Raw genomic sequence first — 21107 nt, forward strand, 5'->3', positions numbered from 1 at the left:
AGGGCCACGGGACGGTGGGGGTGACTGCACTGCCTTCAAGACACATGAGCTAGTCACTGCAGGCGTGGTGTTTTTCCGTAGGGCATTTCATGTTCTTTGATAGAAGGTTTCAACAGGGAGTTAATTAACTGAGTTAATTAACATTTAATAAATATGATGCTTTGTTGAAAATACAGTTATAGGCAGAATATAAGCTGTGAGGGCTTTAACAACGGTTTCATTACTGAAATTTCAGTAGGGAAGATACACAGTTTATCTTATTTATGCCTCTCTTTTAAAGTAACAAAGAAACAAGACAGAAAAGGCAGAGGATGATTTCTGTTCTTCCTCTCGGCTTGCAGGCGCCCTCACCTCCAGTGGCATCCACCCAGACACAAGCACTGACACTGGCCGTGCTCAGAACTCCCTCAGCCCTGAAGACACAACTGATAAATAGAAGCGGGCCATGCCCTGTTACAGCAGGTGCTCTCACTTTGTGGGTCCTTATGCAACTGCGCGGTGTTATTCAGGATCGCCCGTTCTACATTGTGTGACGCTGCTGCGGTGTCCCCTAGTTATTTGTTTCTGTAAGTATTCATGTATTATCCTCCAATGCGTGGTACTACTTTCCTAAAAATGTTTTATCAGATGAAAAATAATGTGTACTTAATATAATAACTCTGAAAAAAGGGGCAAAAGAGGCTATTCTGGTCCCGCTACTCAGAGATAATAATTAACAATTTAACATCTTTTTTCTGTTCTTTTCGTCAGTTGTATCACCTCTGTCATAAAAAGCAGCGAGCACTCTGTGCCTGTTTACTGTGTGGAGACCTCCATTTTCCATTCGGCTTATTGCATGTATTTCTACAATATTCAATCTCCCCTGGCATGATTTTTAATGAGCGGTATAGCATTCTGTCTTGTGGAGGCATCGTCCATTTTACTTCAGACTTAAATAAACTTTTAAATTCCAAGTATACTTAACTGAAATACTGAAAAGAGAACTGTGGTGGTACCGAAAGAGCCCTACCTCCCTTCCCCTTATTTCCTGAGAGTAAAAGCTGTTGAAAATTTGGTGTATATATTTCATGACCTTTATGCCCATGACAGACATATATATATACACATATTTGAGAAATCTATGTATACATGTGTGTACATATGCTTTATTGAAAAATGAGACGATACTATATGTTTTTCTGCAGCTCACTTTATTCACTCAGAGGTATATCATAGACGTCCTCCCACTCCAGACTCACCCGGTCCTTTCAGATAGAGTGGAGGGGTCTCCTGATGTGCGGGTGTGGTCTCTTGTCCACTGACACCTTTGGTGGGAAAGTGCTGTGGACAAGGCCCTGGACCACGGCAAAACGCAGGCTCCCTCAGAGCCTGCAGCTCGCTGTGATTTACCGCATCATTGTCTTGATGGTGGACACTTAGGTTTTCTCCATTTTCCACTGTCAGAAAGGAAGTTTGACTGGCATCCTTCTTGTACAGACATTCCTGTGATCTTGTATGAGTGTTCCTTTAGTTAAGACTTCTGGAATATTAGTCCCTGGATGTGACATTTACATTCATCACAGGTTCCTTTAAAGTGACTCTAGAAATTCCTTCTCCAGTGTGGAATGAGAAGATGCAGAATTACTTATGTAACCAATTCTCTATCGCTGGATATGATTTCACTTCAGTTTTTCTTCCCACCATTGTAAACAGTGCTGTGTGAATGCCCTGATGGGTACATCTTTTTGGACTGATTTTTTTTTTTTCTAAAGGAAACGATTCCTAGAAGTGGAGTTGAGTCAGTGTGTACACACGTGTTCCAGAGTTTACATATCCATTGACATGTCGTCCTCTGAAAAGGTCCCTCACAGTTTGTTCTCCCACAGATGGACACTAGCTAGAATATTGTTTAAAAATATTTGCCAATATGATGAGCAAAAGTGCTTTTTCATTGTTTTAGTTTGCATTTGATGACCAGTGAGGTATTGAGCATTTTTCACTCATTAGCCATTTGACTTCTTAAAAATGAATGATCCCTTTTGTCCTTTGCACACATTTAAGTGAGGAAGCTTCTGGTTGCTTTGTGACAGCTCTTTGTATGTTATGAATATTAACTTCTTGTCTTCATCAATATGTATCACAGAGCTTTTTCTTGTCATTTCTTGCCTTTCATCTTGTTCAGTAGGTTTTTTATTTTTGTTGTGGCCCAAAATATTCTTAAGATAGTAAATGTCTTCCTTATGGGTTTTATCTTTGGCATTATTCTTAGAAATACTTTTTTTTATAATGGAATAAATCTCTTCTGTAGGTTTTTTTAATCTCTAAGATGGAGATGATAATAGTACTTGTTATAGTGAGGGTAAGTTGAGTTAATATGAGCAAAGAGTTGTATTTGCTGTTATTAGTACTTTTTAATATTTACATCACTGTCTAATTTATCTTGTGGTCATTATGACAGGAATAGAATTTATTCTTTCCAGGTGATTCTCTGATTGTCCCAGGACAATTATTGAAGTCATACTTTTCTCTTTGAGTTGAAATCCCACCTGTACAAAATACTTACATACACTAGAGTCTCTTTTTGAGCTCATGGTTCCCTTCTGTCAATCTCCCTTTCTTACTCCAGCAACATATCTTACATATTGTAAAAGTTTATTTAATAACTGGCAGTCTGATTTTTTTTTTTGATTCTTTTCTTCCATACCAAATTTTCTTGGCTAGTATTATGACTTTATTATTCCTGAAGAATTCTAAAATATTTTGTTCAAGTTAAAAAAAATCACATTGGCGTTTTTATGGAATGTTTTAGTAAGTTTTTAATTATTCTTAGGAGAACTTACATCATACAAAACTGCTTTCCTCCGTGCAATATGTTGATGTCTCTACATTCACACCTCTTACTTTACCCCTCAGTACAGTCCTGTAGTTTCTCCATTTAGAACATGGGCATTATTTTTGAATTTATTCCAGATTATTGTTTATGTTTTTGTTAATTTTGTAAGTGAGAATTTTTTTGCTACTTTTTAATTGCTTAAAACTGACATCTAGAAAGACAGATTCGGTTTGTAAATACTCACTTTGTAACTTGTCACTTAAAATCGTAAGTATTAAGTACTTGTTCCAGAATCCTTTCTTTTCTGTTTTTAAAAATTTGTTTCCAAGATTATCAAAATGGTCATAGCTAAGTAGTATAGGTTGGGAGACAGATGGAGAGAGGTAGTGTGGCTCATGTACAAACTGTGAGCAGTTTCATGGCTGCCTTTAGGCTAGAGAAGCCCCAGAAGAGCCCAGGTTAGCCCAGGGGTGGCTTTGTATGCACTTGAAAGCCAGCTTTCCTGCCTGTATGGTGAAGCCTGGTGGGCGTGGCAGGTAGATGATCAAGGTCCGATGAAGGTCATTGGCTGCACAGAGCGCTGTGTCTGTGAGAACTGGAGACCACTGCCATGGGAAATGCTTGGTGTCAGGAACACTGCAGGGGAGCTGGGGAGCCTGTGTGTTAAGGATTTTCCAGTCCTCGGAATGGGAAGAGCAGACTCTGCATTCAGATCTGAGTTTGAATTCATCCTTTTTTGTTTACTGGTCCTCTGACTTTTATCAAGTTATACACCCTCTTTGAACTCCTGTTTTCTTGTCTCTCAAAACAGGAGAATTACAGCCTGCTGCTAGAGTGTTTGATCAGGGTAAATGACTTGTACATAAAATGCCACATACAGTCACAAGCTCAGTGAGAAATGGGCTGTTGCCTCTTCTGCAACTCAGTGCTCGACAAGACATCGGGGGAAAGCCAGTCCCTAATTTGTATGTGCTGCAAGTAGGAACAAAATTAATGTCTTGCCTTTCCCTAGCAGTATTCTTACTCCTTTGCTTCATTTACCTCTTTCCTCCTTTACTTTCCCCTTTCACCTCCTCCACCAAAAGAGTCTGAGACTCTCTCAGAACACTAGATTCAAATTACTTTAAACGTTGACTCATCCCCATGAAATGACAGTGACATTAAAAAAAAATATGTACACATCCCAGACTTGAATATATTTGATTTACACACACACACACACACACACAATCAGGCTACCTCCCACTTGCTGAGGGAGAAGGACCACTTTTTCTGAGTTTTCATTCACTGAGCGTGAGAGCAAAGTCTCTTAAGCAGAATTTCGCCTGGCTTCGTGCATGGTTTTTTTTAGTTGGATTTCTGCTTTGTGTCCATAGAAATATTCTCCTATTAGAAGAGAGGAAGTGGAGACATAGATATTCTGCTAAGATATTGGTGTCATCATATTTGAGTTGGAAAGGACTTAAGACAGCATAGAGTCGTAACTTTTTATGGGTGAGAATCCATGATAGTGTAACGTGGACAAGAACCTTGGTCTTCTGTCTTCGTGTCCATGCAGATGAAGAGACAACTGGGTGGGGGATGGCAGGGATCCTTCTTACTTGAATTCCAGGATCTTGCTAGTTTTAATTGCTCACTTTAGTTTATGTCCATGTGGCCTCTCATGGGAAGGTCACTCTGTCCTGATAGATTGAGTTTCTAATCAGCAAAAAGCTCTGGACCCACTCATATTTCCCAGAGTTTTTCTGCTGACACTTTATATAAATGAGATCTAAGAAACTACTGGATATAAAATCCTTATTGTTATCATTTGCCCTCGAGTTCCATAGGAATGGGGTGCTGTCTCAGGCTATCTAAGGCTAGATCTGGACAAAGATAGGGTGATAGGCTGTGCTGCTGGACCCTCCACAGTCGAATGGGATTTCCACCTTTGGTTTTAGAATCAGGCAGATGAGTTCAAATCTTGCCTTTACCAGTTATTAGCTTTGTGACATTGGGGAAGAAACTTTACTTTTTTGGGGTCCAATCTTCTTTATCTGTAAATAATTTCAGTATTTATTTTATGGTTTTTGTTTTAGAATTGAATGAGCTAGTTCCCTCATTTGTTCCTAAAATACTGATTGCATGGTTCTATGCTGGTGCTTTGGTAGTTGATTACTAAGGGACTTGGCAGTGAGAATGGGGGTGGGGCCCCCTTGATCATAGAGCTTATATTCCAGAATATGCTGGTAAAAGACTGTGCAGTGGATGTGCAGTGGATTTTTAGTAAATGTCCATTCCTTTCCTAATCCCCATTGATTGTGTATATATCTTTGTAGTAATATATGAACAATTTTTATTGCAATTTTAATCCCTTTGTAGTATTTAAAATATGTAGCTATAACAAAATACGTGAAATAAAATGATTTGACTTTTATTTTCCTTTCAATAAACAAAATGAAATAAAATAGAAAAGAAAAGAAAAAGTTTTGAAGGAGTAGAAATAATTTTATTTCCATGGAATCAACTCCCTATGTAGGTTTTTCAGTTGTGTTGTTAAACAGCATATAAAATTGACAGGTTGTTGATAGCTAGGTGAGTATAGTTTCTTTTTGTGGTTGTCTTTGATGAATTATTTGCACTAGATCATAAATGATGTACATGTTACATATTGGAAACAGTGGTGACATACTACCTCCAATGCAGTCATTTTGTTACCGAGTCCAAATTCGTTCTGCTCGCCGCATGGCAGGCCAATAAATCGGGAGATGAGGTGTTGGAGGAAGGAATAGTGACTTTATTTGCAAAGCTGGTAGACCCAGAAGATGGCAGACTGATGTCCTGGAGAAACCTGTTCCCCAAGTCAGAATTCAGTCTCCTTTTATACTAAAAAGGGGCGGTGGTGTGGTTGGTTGTTGCAAACTTCTTGCTGTATGAATTGTTTGTCCTTGGAACCCTCTGTTCTTGCAGCTGTCCATGTGGGTCAAATCATGGTGCCCCTGTAAAATCTCCAAGAAAACAAAGGTTATTCTGTATTTTGCAACTTGTCATCTCTACATAAGTGCAGAAGAGCTAACATCCTTAAAGGTCAGGGCCCGGAGAATAGGCTCTTCTGTAGATTTCAGGCTAAAGGCAACTTTCTTTTACAAATCGTGCAAAGCTAGCGAGTCTGAGCCTAGAAAACAGGGTACAGATTTAGAGCCAAGGGAATAGATCTAACATGGGGACAAATTTGTTCTTTTCTATTACAATTTCTTTTTCCGCTTCATAAATAATTTTAGTAAGAAACATGAGCAATTTTGTATTTTTTGCTTCTTAATAACTGATAAGTGGGCAGACTATATTTTTATAAGCAGGGATGCTGTGCTGGCCTTGGGGTCACAGCAAACTCTTGTTGGGGGTGGCCGACCCTGCAACATGTCTGATGCCCTGTGAGTGTTGGTGAGGGTCCCCCTAGCCAGAGGCTCTCTGCAGGAACCAGCATATGGGCATTGACCTCTGGAGACCCCTTTTTCAGCTACAGGAAATTTTTTCAGATACTGTGATTGAAAACTCACTGCAGCTGGGGATAATTAGGGAAAAAAGGAAGAGGAAAAGGGTTTGGAGTAGAGTAGGAGAGAAGGAGAGAAGATCAAGTAGCCTGGGGGCTTGGCATCGGGGCCTCGGGAGAGAGGGGAGCAGAGGTGGGGAGGGACCCGGCTCCGGAAACAGCTCCTGCACCTGTCCCCGCGCCCAAGCCACACAGCTTTTAATTGGCCCAGGACGCTCTCCTCTCTGGATGTCACCATGGGCAGAAATTTGAGAATCAAAGGTAAGGGGTGGGCAGCACTCACATCAGCACTCACTAAGGACTTCGGTCAAGTCCACAGTGCCTTTTCTGGTCATGTGTATTCACTTGTCCTTTATCTTAGGATCTGAGGAGCAGGAGCAAGGAACTCAGGGAGAGATTCAGGAAGACATCCGACTGTGTTAAGAGAGGACACTTGCAACAAAGTAAAATAAATTCACAGCTATTGCATCAGAGGTGCAAGTGTGAGAGAGCCTAAGCCTGTCTCAGAGTGCAGGGGACAAGCGGAAAGGAATGGTAACATTTCCACTGACAATTTAAATTTTGTGAAATAGCCTGCTACTCTTGATTGTATCACTTGAATGTACGCAGGTGTAATTCTGTGAGCATTTATAGGTTCACACAACCCCACCAGCACCTCTTGCCCCCATCGGGGATGGGCTTTCTCAAGCACAGTGCCCCTCCTGCTTGGGTGGGCCACGCTGCGGGTCCTCACCTGGGGTCGGGTTGCTGCAGGGCACTGAGTCCCCGAGGCACGGCCTGTGAGACATGACAGGAACATCTCTGTTCTTGACTGGGGGCCTCCTTTTCCCCCTGCAGTGTAAGAATGCCGGTGACTCAGAAGCATGCTTTGAAGCTGTCCGTGTCCTTGTCATCCTGGAAGCGGAGCCTGGAAGCTTCCGAATTTCTCCAGAATGCGGTTTACTTTCACCTTCGACAGGTGAGTGTATGTCCTTTTACAAGTGGAGGAATTACTGCAGTTTTCCTGGAGCTTACTCACCACTAGTCCATCTGATTTTTCTGTGCTAGGATTCAGTATGGCATGCTAAACATTCTGGAGTCAGATCTTGAAACCCTGATGAAGAGGATTATTTATTTTATTTCTTTATATGATAGTCTTTTACTTTCAAAATTCAGAATTTTCGGTTCGTTCAGGAATTTTTTGGAGGGTTGGAGAAACAACTTTGCTCTTACCATCTTTCTGACCTGTTGCTTTATGCCTCTCACCTGTCTTCTGTCACTTGTGGGGTGGTTCCATTTGTGACCGTGTCCGGGTTGTTCATGTTATAAAACATAAAGTCTGTAAAAGTACAGTCCCTTTTACTCCGAAGACATTCCACAAATACTACTTAAATCTGAGTGTGGTTTTAAGAAGACAGAATCATTAGAACATGTACTTGCAGGTTGCTAGTGCAAAATACCCAAATCAAAATTCTTGCTCAACATCTAAAATCTTTCTAATCTACCTTGGATTTGTATGGATAGGTGAAGCAGTTTGCTAAGAACTCAAGACCAGGGTTAGAATACAGGTTGGTGTTGCTCAGCAGGTCCTCCCGAGCTGGCGCTGTGCCAGAGGGCAGGGTCGAGGGGAGAGGGTAGATCCTGCCCTCCGTGAGCTGACAGTTTCATGGCAAACACCTTCACCAGGTGAAGAACTTGGAATTCTAAGAAGAGTGGGTTTGAAAAGAGCCTTAAAAGCAGGGGAGTGACACAATCCCATTTGTCTCAAGTAGGGGAGAGCGGCTGTGGGGCCACTTGGGAGACTCGTGAGTCCAGGTGGGCAGTGTTGGTGGCTTCCACCTGAGCGTTGGGACGGTCAGTGGGAAAAAGCGAACAGATTGAAGGCATGTTTAGATGGTAAAAAGGAAAGGATGAATGATGTCTGTGAAGGTAGGATGGAGTAAGGCCCAGGTTTCTGGGTGGATTAATGAGGTAAATGATGGTCCTGCTGTGCTCTGAGGAGGGAAAGCTGCAGAGGGAGATCTGGGGGAAAACTGATGAGTTCAGCCGTGGGTAAAGTGAAAGGCTGTTAGATGTGTGGTCTGGGAGCTCAGGTGAGAGCCAGTAGTGAGTAGGGGGAGGGGAGAGAGACCTTCAAATAATTTTGTCTTGTGAACATACAAATAAGTATGAGTAATGATACACTTACACCTCTATATTCTGGATTTAAAACCCATGAACATTTTTCTATATTGACTGCAGAGGTTCTTAATTTTTTTAATAGAAATAGAATAAATAGAAACAAAATAGTGGAGTTAATGAACATCTTAGTGTTGATGTGTGTCCTTGTATGTATTTTGATACCTCATCCGTTTATAACTATAATCTATAAAAAGTTAACTTGTTTAGCATAAGCGTTAAACAGAGGGACGTGACATACACTGTTGGGGTTGTAGCTGATCTTCTTGGGCAAATTATTTCGCCTCTCTGTGCCTTAGTTCCATCTTCTGTGACTGCCCCCGGGCTCCTCATCACAGCTGATTTCCTAGACTAGATGTTGGGAGTGTTGCAGCTGAAGGGAGTAAGAAGTGGCAACTGCTAGGGATACTGAGGAGAGAGACAAAATCAGATTAAAGCCGATAAACTGAGTACAACAAATACCCTCAAAAGAGACAGAATCCCGCAGTGTTTTGAGCCACTTAGCATAAGGGAAACAAAACCAAGTGGACCCAAAGCTCTTGAGCATGTGAGTATTGTGGGTGGGAAGGTGTCATCAGAAATGAGTTAAGAAAAGGCCTTTTGGTTTCCCTTGATGTTTCCAGTAAGGATGGGGAGCAGAAGCAAAAACCCCCCGCTTCACAGTGGAAGCTGCTGTTTTGTGCGAAAGATACCAAAGGTTGGAAACCAGTCATCAGCGGTGCTGGCAAATGAAGAGACTTCTGGATTGGGTGGGGCACTTGGTGTGACTTCCAGGTGACCTGCTGGCTGGGGGCTGTGAGGCGGGCAGTAGGTTTGCAGGGTGACCTGGGCATAATCCCTGTTTCTGAGGCTGCTGGTCTGACTAGCAGACCTGGGAACACGCAGTCCTAATGGGGCAGCTCGGGATGTGGCCTGGGACACCTGCCATGCTGAGGGCGAGAGGAGGGCTCCCCTGAGGGGGTGTCACTGCGGAGAGTGGAAACGTCCTCCTGCAGGGGAGGAAGAGCCTCTGAGCAGGGTGCTGGATGCACAGGCAAGACCAGCCTGATCACGGAGGGTTCGGGGAGCCAGAAGTCATACAGTGGTCCGAGCAGTCTTGTTCCGAGAAACTGGAGGGAAAACATGCTGAAAATGGAGGCTAGGGTCAGACTCTGTGGTGGGTCATGAGTGACAGGAAAGGACTGGTCAGGCAGGCATAAGAGAACCCTGTGGGCGTCCCAGCTGGGACTTCACGCCGGAGGGATGAGCAGAGTTATAGACTTTGCCACTTATTAGCTGTGTGACTTTGAGCAATATCACCCCACCTCTCTCTATATATATGTTCATCTGTAAAGTGACAGAGTGACAAGCTCGTGTCATCAGAAGGCTTAGTTTAGCTCTGATCCTCTGTGTCCAGTCCTGTCAGTGCTGCCCTGCAAGGTTCTGCAGCGGCTGCTCTTAACCTGAGATGGGAGGGCGTAGAGGGACATTGTAGCGCCCGAGGGCAGGAAGGGGTTGCTTTAAAAACAGACATGTAGCCGCCTGCAGCTGCAGAGCTGCAGGCAGTTTGGTTGACGGTCTTCGTGGAAAGGACTTTGGAGGACTTAGCATCCTCTTAAGACTTGCTTTCCCTTGGTGACTGGAATTGCCTTTGCAGATTAATGTTGAAATTTGGGCTTCTGGCGAAGCTGTTTTCAGAGATGGGTATATACGTAACATACCGTATAAAATAAAATGCTTTTATTTAATATATGGGAGTTTGCAGCTGTTGGGAACAGCTCTGTTGGCCTGGTCTCCACGGAGGACACTAGAGGTCAGCAGAGCATGTGGGAGGGCAGACAGCCCGCCCATGCTGCTGCAGGGTTTCCTCCCCAGCAGGGCAATCAGCTGAGGTGACTCTTCTCTGAGTTTGGTTGCCAGGTGAGTAGACAGCAAAGTAATGAGTTCCGGTGGGATTTTATAATGACAGGAAGAAAGAGGGACCTGTAGTTTTTCTGCACTAGAACACGCTTTTGGTTCCTGATCCAGTGTGTTCCATTACAGAATTGATGAGTTGTGTCTATTCTGGGACTTGATTGAAATAAACGTGCAGCCTAACAGTTAAGAGTTATGTTTTATTTGGCGGGAGGACTCGATCCGGGATGACAGCCTCTCAGATCACTCTGAGGGACTGCTCCCAAGACGTAGGGGAGGAGCTAGGATATATAGGAGCTTTACAACAAAGACCAGGTAGTTGGAACAATAAAATATTGCTTGTTATCTAAAGAAAGACAGGTATCTCAAGTTCAAGAATTTAGTGTTTTTCTATGTATGGGAGGAAGCAAACATTTAGGTCATTGAATTCATTCCTTTGACAAGCACCTAGCTATCTAGGGCAAGTATCCTGTCCTTTCTTATTCTGAGTCTGCTCAGAGGGCACCACTGTGAGTGGCTGAGAGGCTGGGCTGCAGGCTTGTCCTCGCTGGGGTGTGGCGGCAGCCACTGATGACTTGGTTTCAGCATTCTTTTTTTACTGACATGGTTGTAGTATTTTCATTCACATTGTAGTATTTTCGTTCACAGACTGATTATGGATAATCTGGGAACTTGGAAAGGAACCGAGATGGAATTACTGCAGGTACCTTCTACTTTAATAAGCCATGTGCAAACATAAACACAGGTGAAGCATACAAAATGATTTGGTGGTGTAGGGAAGGGGTTCTGCACATTACAGGAGAAGGCAAGGCAGAATTCCTCTTCTTTGTGGGCAGTGATGTGGGTCCACCTGTCTTTTCTGTAGCACTTTCTGAGAGCAGTTTATGGTAATTAACCAACATTGACAAGAGGTGTCACACATTGCATTTAAGAGCTGGCCTGCTGCAAACTTGTGGATTGGACAGGTGGATTTCATAGGCAAGTGGTCAGGCTGATGGGAGAGAGATGGAGCCCAGGCCTGGGCCCAGATTCAGGTTTATATCGCCATTTCCTCACCATAGGGCTTTGGACTAGTATGTAACCTCCCTTAACCTGTTGGTGAATCTGTGAAATGGGCATGATAATGTTCGTTTCTTCCTGGGTCTGTTGTAAGTTGTAAACAGTACTATAAAACACATGAAGCACTTAACACACTGGCACTTAGCAGTGTTCACTGTGTGCGGCCGCCCCTCTTGGCGTGTGTCAGAGCCATAAAGGCAGCAAGTGTCTGTTGAGGACGCACTGGTAGCCCCTTGAACAGGTTGTGAATTTGGTGATTTCCTTTAATCCTTGTAACTCTGTGTGCCATGGGCAGTTATTTTCATGGACAGATGAGGAATCTCAAGGTAAAGAAGACTGTGTAATTTGCCCAAAGTCAGACCATAATTTTGGGTGCAGGGGCCTCGGTTCACCATGGGCCCCTGGGGTCTCTGCCCTCTCCATTCAGCCCCAGAGCCAGCCGTGGGTTCGACTGTCTCCCAGCCCAGAATATCCAGTAGGCAGCAAGAAACACCTGGCCCTGTGCTGCTTTAGCAAAACTCCGGAGGGGAGGCAGGTACTAAAGGGATAAACATAAAAACAGACAACTGCAAGATGTGATCAGCTCTGACAAGGAAAGGAACACGCCTCACCATGCAGAGCTGGGAGCTTTCCCTTCAGGGCTGCTCTGGGGGCGTTCATCTCAGCTAAGCAAGCTCTGCTGCTGCACCAAGGCAGGAAGGCAGGGCGCGTGTGACCAGGTAGACTGGGCCTCGTTGATCATACTCATTCCCCATTAAGCGGCAGCTGTCACTGGCACTTACCTAATAAACAGATGTCAGCCATAGTCATCACGCACTTTGCTCGGTAGTTTTACTGGCCCCACCTTTGAGATGAGGTCATTGAAGCTTGGGAGTTTGCTGCATGCCCGTGATTACCTTGGAAATACCCCCACTGGTCTTTCAACCTAGACTGGTGTGGCTCTCATGTCCCAGCCCTGTGAATGGCATCGTGTAGCTTCTCCCAAGTGGCCCAAATGACCGACATTGATTTTCTTAATTCATAGGAAATGGTATGTGACAATAGGAGAAAAAGGTACTAAGAAATTATTTGGAAAACTAGAAAAAAATCCAATACTTCCCCAGCTGGGGGAGCGTACCCTGTGTCACTCACCCCACTCACTGCCTGGCACCTCCTCCCTGCCGACTATGTGTTCAGAAACCACTCTGAGCCTTTGAAGGACATTTTGCCTTATGACACTGTTGACTAGAACCTGCGACCTCTCTATCACTGGTTAACTCTTCAAAGCCATTTAAATATCATTCAGGCTCCTCCTCTCAGATGTAATAGCCTCTTTAAACTTCTTGATGCAGCTCCTTAATGAAGATCTTGTGAAGGAAACCTAGCCAAAACTGGGAGGTATGCACACAGTGACTGCAAACTCAGCACTTTGTGAAGTTCAGAATCAGAGGGGTGGGAGACTCAGGAAAGGCTTTTTTAAGGTAGAAAGGGGAAAGTGAAAGGACGCAGGCTGTGTGAGACTGAAATATCTCGGTCCCAGCCAGCAAAGCACCAGCGTTCAGGATGGTGTGTGGGGAGTGCAGAGTTCTCACAAAGAAAGAAGTGGTGGGATGGGAGGGAGGACATTTAGGTTCTTTACTGGGGAAGGAAAAAGTGGGCTGAAAATTTCCTGGTTGAACAAAAGGAATGTGACATGATGTGCTTGTATTTTGGAGTGAAGGGTTTTGTGGGGACAGGCCTAGGGAGAACGCTCTCTTTTTGGGGAGTCAGCACAACAGGGAACCACAGAGAACAGGGCAGACCCCAGGCCCCTGCTGTGGGAGTGGCTGCCAGCCAATTCGAGCCCTGGGGGCTGCTTCTGTCCCTTAGCTGGGGCCTCAGAGCTCCCTTCACAACCCAGTCCTGTTCATACAAGAAAAAAAAACGTGGGGCATGAGAAGGGCTGTGTCCCAGGCTTTGGTTGAGACCCTGGGATGTGCTCCACCAGATGTGGGTCCTTGGCTTCGTGCAGGAAAGAATTCAAGAGCAAGCCACTGTTGAGTAAAGGTAGATTTATTCAGAGAGATACGTTGAAAGGCAAGAGAAAGGCCACATGGTGTGGGGTTTGGGTGCTCAGATTAAAAGTAGGTACACACTCCACAGAGTTTGGGCCTTCTCCAAAGAGGGAAAGAGAGGGGTGACTGTGAGGCGGCGCTGTGTTGCTTGTTTTCATGGGCTTGGTGGCTTCATATGCTAATAAGTAGAAGGACCAGCCTAAGTGGAAGGGGCTGGGATTCCCAGAGAGTTGGCCATTTCCCACCCTTTGACCTTTTGTGGCTAGCCTTGGGACGGCCATGGTGCCTGGGGGCATGTTATTCACCATGTTACTAGTACAATGGGTGTATAGTGAAGCTCAAGATCTGCTAGAAATTAAATCTCTTCATCCTGAGCCTCAAGGCCTATTGGGGGTTGAATCCTTCACCATTTTGATGTTAATTGCTGTGGCCTTCCTTGAATGGCTGTGCTCTGCCCCTTTCTGTCCTTTCTCACTGTGATGACACAGAGAGAGCAAAGCTGGGCCCTGCCTGTGCTCCTTATTTAGCAGGGGGAGGGGTGGGGTGGGCTGAGGATGACTCTGAGTGGTGAGAAGGATGTTTCAGATTCTCCCATGTGGGACATGGGGACGTGCCAGCAGCCACCGCAGATTAATCTCATGGGCGTTATGGCTTCTGTCACTCGTCTTTTTCTATTTTTCTTTTTTTTAAAGTATTTAATCTACATTTAATATCAGGTTCTTTTTAGGAAAGAAATTTCTCTTTTTCTTTTCTTTGGAGTTCTTTTGGGGGGGTAGGTAATTAGGTGCATTTATCTGTTAGTGGAGGCTCTGGGGCTTGAACCCAGGACTCCGTGCACCTTAACACAGGCTCCACCACCGAGCTCTACCACCCACCCCATCATCTTTTTGCTTTAACTGCCAAGAATCTTACAGCTGAATTTCTAGTCGGCCTTTAACACTTACCCTGACTTCAAGGCATACATTTTTATAACTTTACCTCCCCCTGGTTTCATCTAAGTATTGAATCTCTATTTTCTCTTCACTCTCACATTTGTCTTTTTGTTGTTACGGTTGCTAAGCTGTGTTTAAAAATTTGTTTAATTTCTCTTTTAGCAGGAGGCTGAAAGTAAATAAATATGTAAACAAACTTGTCACACTTAAATGCTCTTATACATTCTAAGCTGTTTAGTAGTTACTTAAAAACCGAATTGAATACTAAAGTGATAACAATTTTAAATTATTTTTTGATTTTTTATAAAGGTATAGCTGATTTACAATATGATATGTTTCAGGTGTACAATAGATTCACAATTTTTAATGTTATGCTCCATTTATAGTTATTGTAAAACATTGGCTATATTCCCTGTGTTGTAAGATACATCCCTGTAGCGTGTTTATGTTACATGGAGCAGTTTGTATAAGAATGTTGGGTATCGCAGAGTCTGGGGCGTGGCTGTGTCTGACCCAGATTCACAGTCACCCTGCCTGTCAGAGCCCAGGCCCTCACTCCTGTCTGCAGGGGAGCGAGTGGAGACAGCTCTCATCAGCGCTGGCACAACCTTGAGTGGCAGTGACAGCAGTGACTGTCTGTGGCCATGCAAAGTGTTGTTCCAAGAGTTTTACATGCATTTCTGCATTTAATAATTAAAGCCCTCCTGTGAGGAATTGTTTTATGTTTTTTAATGAATAATACACTTTATTTTTATTTTCATAGACTTCAAATCTCTGGAAAATTTACAGGACTAGTACAATGAATGCTTAGATACACTTCACTTAAAACGGCAGTATTTGCCCTTTTCTGTCTGGCTTATTTTAGCATAATGTTTCAAGGTTCATCCATGTTGTAGCCTGAATCAGTACTTTATTCTTTTGGTTTGATAATTATCCTTTTTCTTTTTTTTTTCATTGTTGGTCTATTTAAAAATATTTTCATTGAAGTCTAGTCAGTTTATAATGTTGCATCAGTTTCTTGTGTATAGCACACTTCAGTTATATAGGAACATACATGTATTCACTTTCATATTCTTTTTAAACATGTTACTATAAGATATTAAATATATTTCCCTGTGCTATACAGTATAAACTTGCTGTTTATTCTATACATAGTCAGTATCTGCAAATCTTGAACTCCCAATTTATCCCTTTCCCCCACCCTCTCCCCTCTGGTAACTATAGTTTGCTTTCTATGTCTCTGTGTCTGTTTCTGTTCTGTAAATAAGTTTGTCTTTATTTTTTATTTATTTATTTTTTTTTTAGATTCCACATATAAGTGATCTCATATGGTATTTTTCTTCCTCTTTTTGGCTTACTTCTCTTAGAGTGACATTCTCCAGGTCCATTCATGTTGCTGCAAATGGCATTATTTTATTATTTTTTATGACTGAGTAATAGTCTATTGTATAAATATACTATAACCTCTTTATCCAGTCATCTGTCAGTGGACATTTATGTTGTCTCCATGTCTTGGCTATTGTAAATAGTGCTGCTTTGAACATTGGGGCGCAGGTGTATTATTGAATTAGGGTTCCTTCTGTATATATGCCCAGGAGTGGGATTGCTGGGTCATGTCTGAAGTCAATTTTTTGCCTTTTGAGGAATCTCCATACTGTGTTTGAGGAATCTTCATACTGTTTTTCACAATGGCTCCACCAAACTGCATTCCCACCACAGTGTAGGAGGATTCCATTTTCTCCACATCCTCTCCAGCATTTATTGTTTGTGAACTTCTGAATGATGGCTATTCTGACTGGTGTCAGGTGATACTTGATTGTAGTTTTGATTTGCATTTCTCTGATAATGATATTGAGCATTTTTTCATGTGCCTATTGGCCATTTGTATGTCTCCATTGGAGAAATGTTTGTTTAGGTCTTCTGCCCATTTTTGGATTCAATTGTGTGTTTTTCTTTCTTATTAAGTGTAAAAGCTGTTTATATATTCTGGGAATTAAGCCCTTGTCAGTCTCATTTATTGCAAATATTTTCTCCCATTCCATAGGTTGTCTTTTTGTTTTGCTTATTGTTTCCTTTGCTGTGCAAAATCTTGTAAGTTTAATTAGATCCCACTTGTATATTTTTGCTTTTATTTCTATTGCTTGGGTAGACTGCTCTTGGAAAACATTGTTGAGATGTATGTCAGATGTTTTGCCTATGTTTTCTTCTAAGAGGTTTATAGTGTCTTGTCTACATGTTTAAGTCTTTAAGCCATTTTGAATTTATTTTTGTTTATGCTGTGAGGGAGTAGTCTAACTTCATTGATTTACATGCAGCTGTCCAGCTTTCCCTACACCATTTGCAGAAGAGGCTGTCTTTACTCCATTTTATGTTCTCACCTCCTTTGTCAAAGATTCAATGACCAAAAGTTTGTGGGACAGTTCTTAATAATTTTGTTTATCCATTCATTGATGGATGGATATTGTTTAGCTACTCTGAATAATACTGCTATGAATATTGATGTGCAAGTTTTTGTGAGAATATGTTTTCATTCTGTTGGCTGTACAGTTGGCCCGCCATATCTGTAGTTTCCACTTCATGGATCCAGATGGCTGGTTGTAAAGGGACTCGAACATCCTTGGATTATGGAATCCAGGGTGGTGGGTTCCTGAAACCAACCCCCCCGAGGATACTGAGGGATGACTGTATATGTAAGAGTGGAATTGCTGAGCCAAATGATAATTCTAACCTTCTGAGGAAACACCAGACTTTTCCAAAGAACTGGCACAATTGTCCCTTTCCACTGGCTGCACATGAGGGTTCCCATTTCTCTGCCTCCTGACTGACACTTGTTATTGTCCATGTTTTGATTATAACCATCCTAGTGGGTGTCAAATGAGATTTCACTTTGATTTTGATTTGGGTAGTGATGCTGAGCATCTTTTCATATGCTTATTGGCCAATTGTGTATCTATTTAAATCCTTGGCAAATTTAAAAATTGGGTAGATTTTCTTTGTATTGTTCAGTTGTAAGCATTTGTTATATATCCTGGATTCTAGTCTCTTATTAGATACATGCATTGCAAGATTTTTCTCCTATTCTGCAGATTGTCATTTCACTTTACTTTTTTTAAACATTAAAACAATTTCTTTATAGGGGAGGTAATTAGATTTATTCATTTATTTTATTTTTTTGCTAAGCACGTGCCGGAGCCAGCCGGCAAAATGAACAGGTCCGAAGACGCGGTCACCACAACTAGGAAAAAAGAACAGACACACACACAAAGAATGGGATCGAGAGGGACGGGTCTTGCATCTTGCCGAGGCAAAGACCAGACACCGCCGCCGCCGTGGTTTATTCAGCAATCCTTTTTATAATGCTTAAGGAGAAAAAACATTGGATACCAAGGAGGATTACATAGTGTGCCTCAGGATCTTTTACAATGCAGTTTTGGACATATTTATTGTAGTCATAAAGTTAAGATGTCATGCTTTCCTTATCTTGTCTTCCTTGGGCAAGGAACAAAGTCCAGATCCTCTTCCAGGACAAACACCTGTTAATCTACAATCTTTAAGGTGGGGTGGCGGGACAGGGAATCCTTGCAGAGCAAGTTTCCCAGGGCTATGTCTTGCAAACAGGGTTGTTAACCCCTGAGTGCTCGACCCTCAGTTTTGAGGCAGCTCCCCGCAAGCACGCAGTCTATCACTTGAGCTACCCCCTTCCCCTGTCATTTCACTTTCTTAGTGATGTCCTTTGCAATAAAAAGGTTTTAATTTTCATGAAGTCCAGTTTATCTGTTTTTCTTTTCTATTACTTGTGTTCTTGTTATTGTATCTAGGAAACAATATATTATCTTAGGACCACAAAGATTTATACTGCCTACTTTTAGAAAGTTTATAGGTTTAGTTTTTACATTATTGTCTGTGATCAATTTTGAATTAATTTTTATTTGTTATAGATAATGGGAGGGGGTCCAGATTCCAGATTCATTCTTTTGCCTGCAGATACCCAGGTGTCCCTTCACCATTTGTTGAATAGACTATTCTTTCAATGGAGTGTTTTTGGCACCCTTGTGGAAAACTGACTGTAAATGTAAGTTTTTTTTCCCCTGGATTTTTTATTGTGTCTCATAGGTTTATGTATCCAACCTTATGCCAGTACCATACTGACTTGAGTACTATAGATTTGTAGTAACCTTTAAAGTGAGTCCTCCAACTTTGCTCTTCTTTTTCAAGATTGTTTTGGCTGACCTGGGTCCCTTGCATTTCCATATGAATTTTGGGATCAGTTTTTCAATTTTTCCAAAGAAGTCAGCTTGAATTTTGATAGGGATTCCATTGAATTTGTAGATCACTTTGGGGAGTTTTAACGTTTTTAACAATATTGTCTACCATTCCATGAACATGGGATGTCTTCCATATATGTAGATCTTTTAAGTTTTTTGGTGATACTTCAAAATGTTAAATGCACAAATCTTGTAAATTTTTATTTAATGTATCTCTCATTTTACTTTTAATGCTGTTGTAAATGGAAAGGCTGAGTTTCTTAAGGGTGGGACTATATATCAATTTGTTTATTTCTAGGATTCCTACACAGCAAATACCCTAGGTTTATATTTGCTACATAAATCTATCCACAACTCTTCCCACCCCCATGTTATAAGAAACCAAGACTGAGGTTAAGCTACCTGAACAAGTATGTGGAAGTGAGAAATGAGACCCTTGGGTGGGGCTTTGTGCAGATGATACTGAGAGCTTATTCAGGATGGTTTCATCTTAATTTCTTTTAAATAACACTTTCGGTGTATTTAGTCAGATACATTGAGAGCATGCCCTTTTGATGTGCAGAGGAGCTAAGACTCATTTTCAAATAATTTCTAGTGAGAGTGTTGTACTTGAAACCTAATTTCCATCAATCATTGAAGATTTATGTTTCAGGAGCTTTGAATAAAGAACACCTATCTTTAATCAATTACTACAACTAAATGCTCAAACAACGTGTAAGAGTTTGAGCAAACTGCCCCCGCCCCGTAGTGCTGGTTGGCTGCAGCTGTAACTGGAGCCAGCGCTTACCTCTCCCAGTGTGCTTGTGCTGATCTGCTCAAAGGGGTTCGTCCAACAGTTTGTAGTCTGTTGGACAAAGCCATAAAGCATTGATTTAAGGTTGCTGGAATGGAATCTATTCTTATTAATATTAAGTAAGCACATATTGAGTGCTTACTGTATGTTGAGAATTGTCCCTCAGCCTCACATGAATATTATTTCTCTTAAAACTTCACATATTTCCTTGTTATTCTCACTTTATAGATAAGGAGACAGAGAATTAGGTCTTCTCTCTTTCGGGGGGAGCTTATTATCAATGACTGGAAGTTGTAAGGAAAAAGATATTGATTTATCCAGAGAAAACATTTTTCTGAGAGTCAGCAATGAAGAGGGTGACCACTGAAGAGGGTGATCATTGTTCGATTGAGATGAGCCCTGGGTTGTACGGAGTCAGCATCCCTGTCCTGGACATGGCACGTGTAGAGTTACGTGGTGGGTGAGGCAGTGCGGCTGCACAGGGAACGAGGATGCTGGGCCGTTGGGCTGTGCTCAGGCCCGGTGGGGCTTTCTCCTAAGGGCAGTGGACCGTCATTGACAGATTTTAAGTAGGGGAGTGGTTTGCTCTCGTAAATCACTTTTGTCTTGTAGAATACTTGGAAACATTTAGAAGGCTCGGCAGGAGGTGATGTGATGAGTCAGAGTAGGGTGGCTGCGAGGTGTAGCAGTGTTCAATTTTCAAGTGGTTTTCAGTCCCATGTTTGTGGCTCAGTAGCCGTTTCACTTTGGATGACGCACTCAAGGAAGTGAAACAATTTATCTAATCAATTAAAGCAGTGATGTACCGACTTCCCAGGACTGCTGTGGAGATCCAGTGAGATAACGTGTGCACAGTGTGCAGCGTGGTCCCCAGCACAGAGTCAGTGCTGAGTGAGTGCCAGTGAGTACCTGGTAGTGTAGGTGTGGTTGGTGAGACTCGGTGACTGAGGAAATCTGAGCCCTGAAGGAGGGGTCCATTCACATCTGTGAGTGATGGGCCTGAGCTGGGAGAAGCAGGGAGACCTTGCCCAGACCAGGGGCCCTGGGCAGGACGGCTATGGGAGGAGCACCGTGAAGTCAGCTCTGTGCAGGTAGAGTTGGAGGTGCCCATGAGACATCTAAGTGCAATGTCACGAGCACACAGAGGAGGTCTTGGCCCAGGCTGTGCATTTTCCTATAATCTCAATCCCTGAGGACCCCGAGGTATTGATCACTGAACGTGAAGACATACTTTACAGGACAAGTGAATACTAGTATCATCTCTGTCATCAAAGCTCACGTCTCTTAATTCATCACTTACTTTGCTAATTGGGTACTTACAGAGCTCACTTCACCGCCCTCCCCTGGGCTCAGGCTCCACAGTAAAAGGGCTGGTGAGCCTCCCTCTTTTCCAGAAGAAGACACATTTAGCTGGTAGCCTTCTATACCTTGCCAGACTTAGAATTTTAGTTCGTTGTTTTAATTCTATTTTCGGTTGGCCATCTCCTGACAGGAGAGACATTTTACCTCATGGTCATGTTTCAATTAGCTGTTACTGAGAATTGCTGATCTGATCCATAGTGTATGTATTTTATTTACTCTGTAGAGTATTGATCATTTTTCTGTCTTTGCCCTTTAATTTTGTATGCCCCTGC

At 42.5% G+C, this 21107-nt stretch overlaps 1 protein-coding gene across 11 annotated transcripts in view; it reads left to right on the plus strand.

The window, feature by feature from the left end:
- LOC141574108 (trafficking protein particle complex subunit 9-like) overlaps nt 1-21107 on the plus strand; it is a 59056-nt gene that overhangs the window by 30437 nt on the left and 7512 nt on the right. For 8 of the 11 annotated variants that reach the window (XM_074347878.1, XM_074347881.1, XM_074347883.1 and 5 more), the window contains 2 exons: nt 342-566; nt 7179-7299. In XM_074347878.1, the coding sequence (XP_074203979.1) occupies nt 7186-7299 (114 nt within the window). In that variant the 5' untranslated portion in view covers nt 342-566; nt 7179-7185. Of the gene's footprint in view, nt 1-341; nt 567-6702; nt 6876-7178; nt 7300-21107 lie in introns of all 11 variants that reach the window. The other 3 variants (XM_074347877.1, XR_012500803.1, XM_074347882.1) reach the window with 3 other exon arrangements.

The sequence above is a fragment of the Camelus bactrianus genome, chromosome 19 (genome assembly GCF_048773025.1).
Source record: "Camelus bactrianus isolate YW-2024 breed Bactrian camel chromosome 19, ASM4877302v1, whole genome shotgun sequence".
In the NCBI taxonomy this organism is placed as follows: domain Eukaryota; kingdom Metazoa; phylum Chordata; class Mammalia; order Artiodactyla; family Camelidae; genus Camelus; species Camelus bactrianus.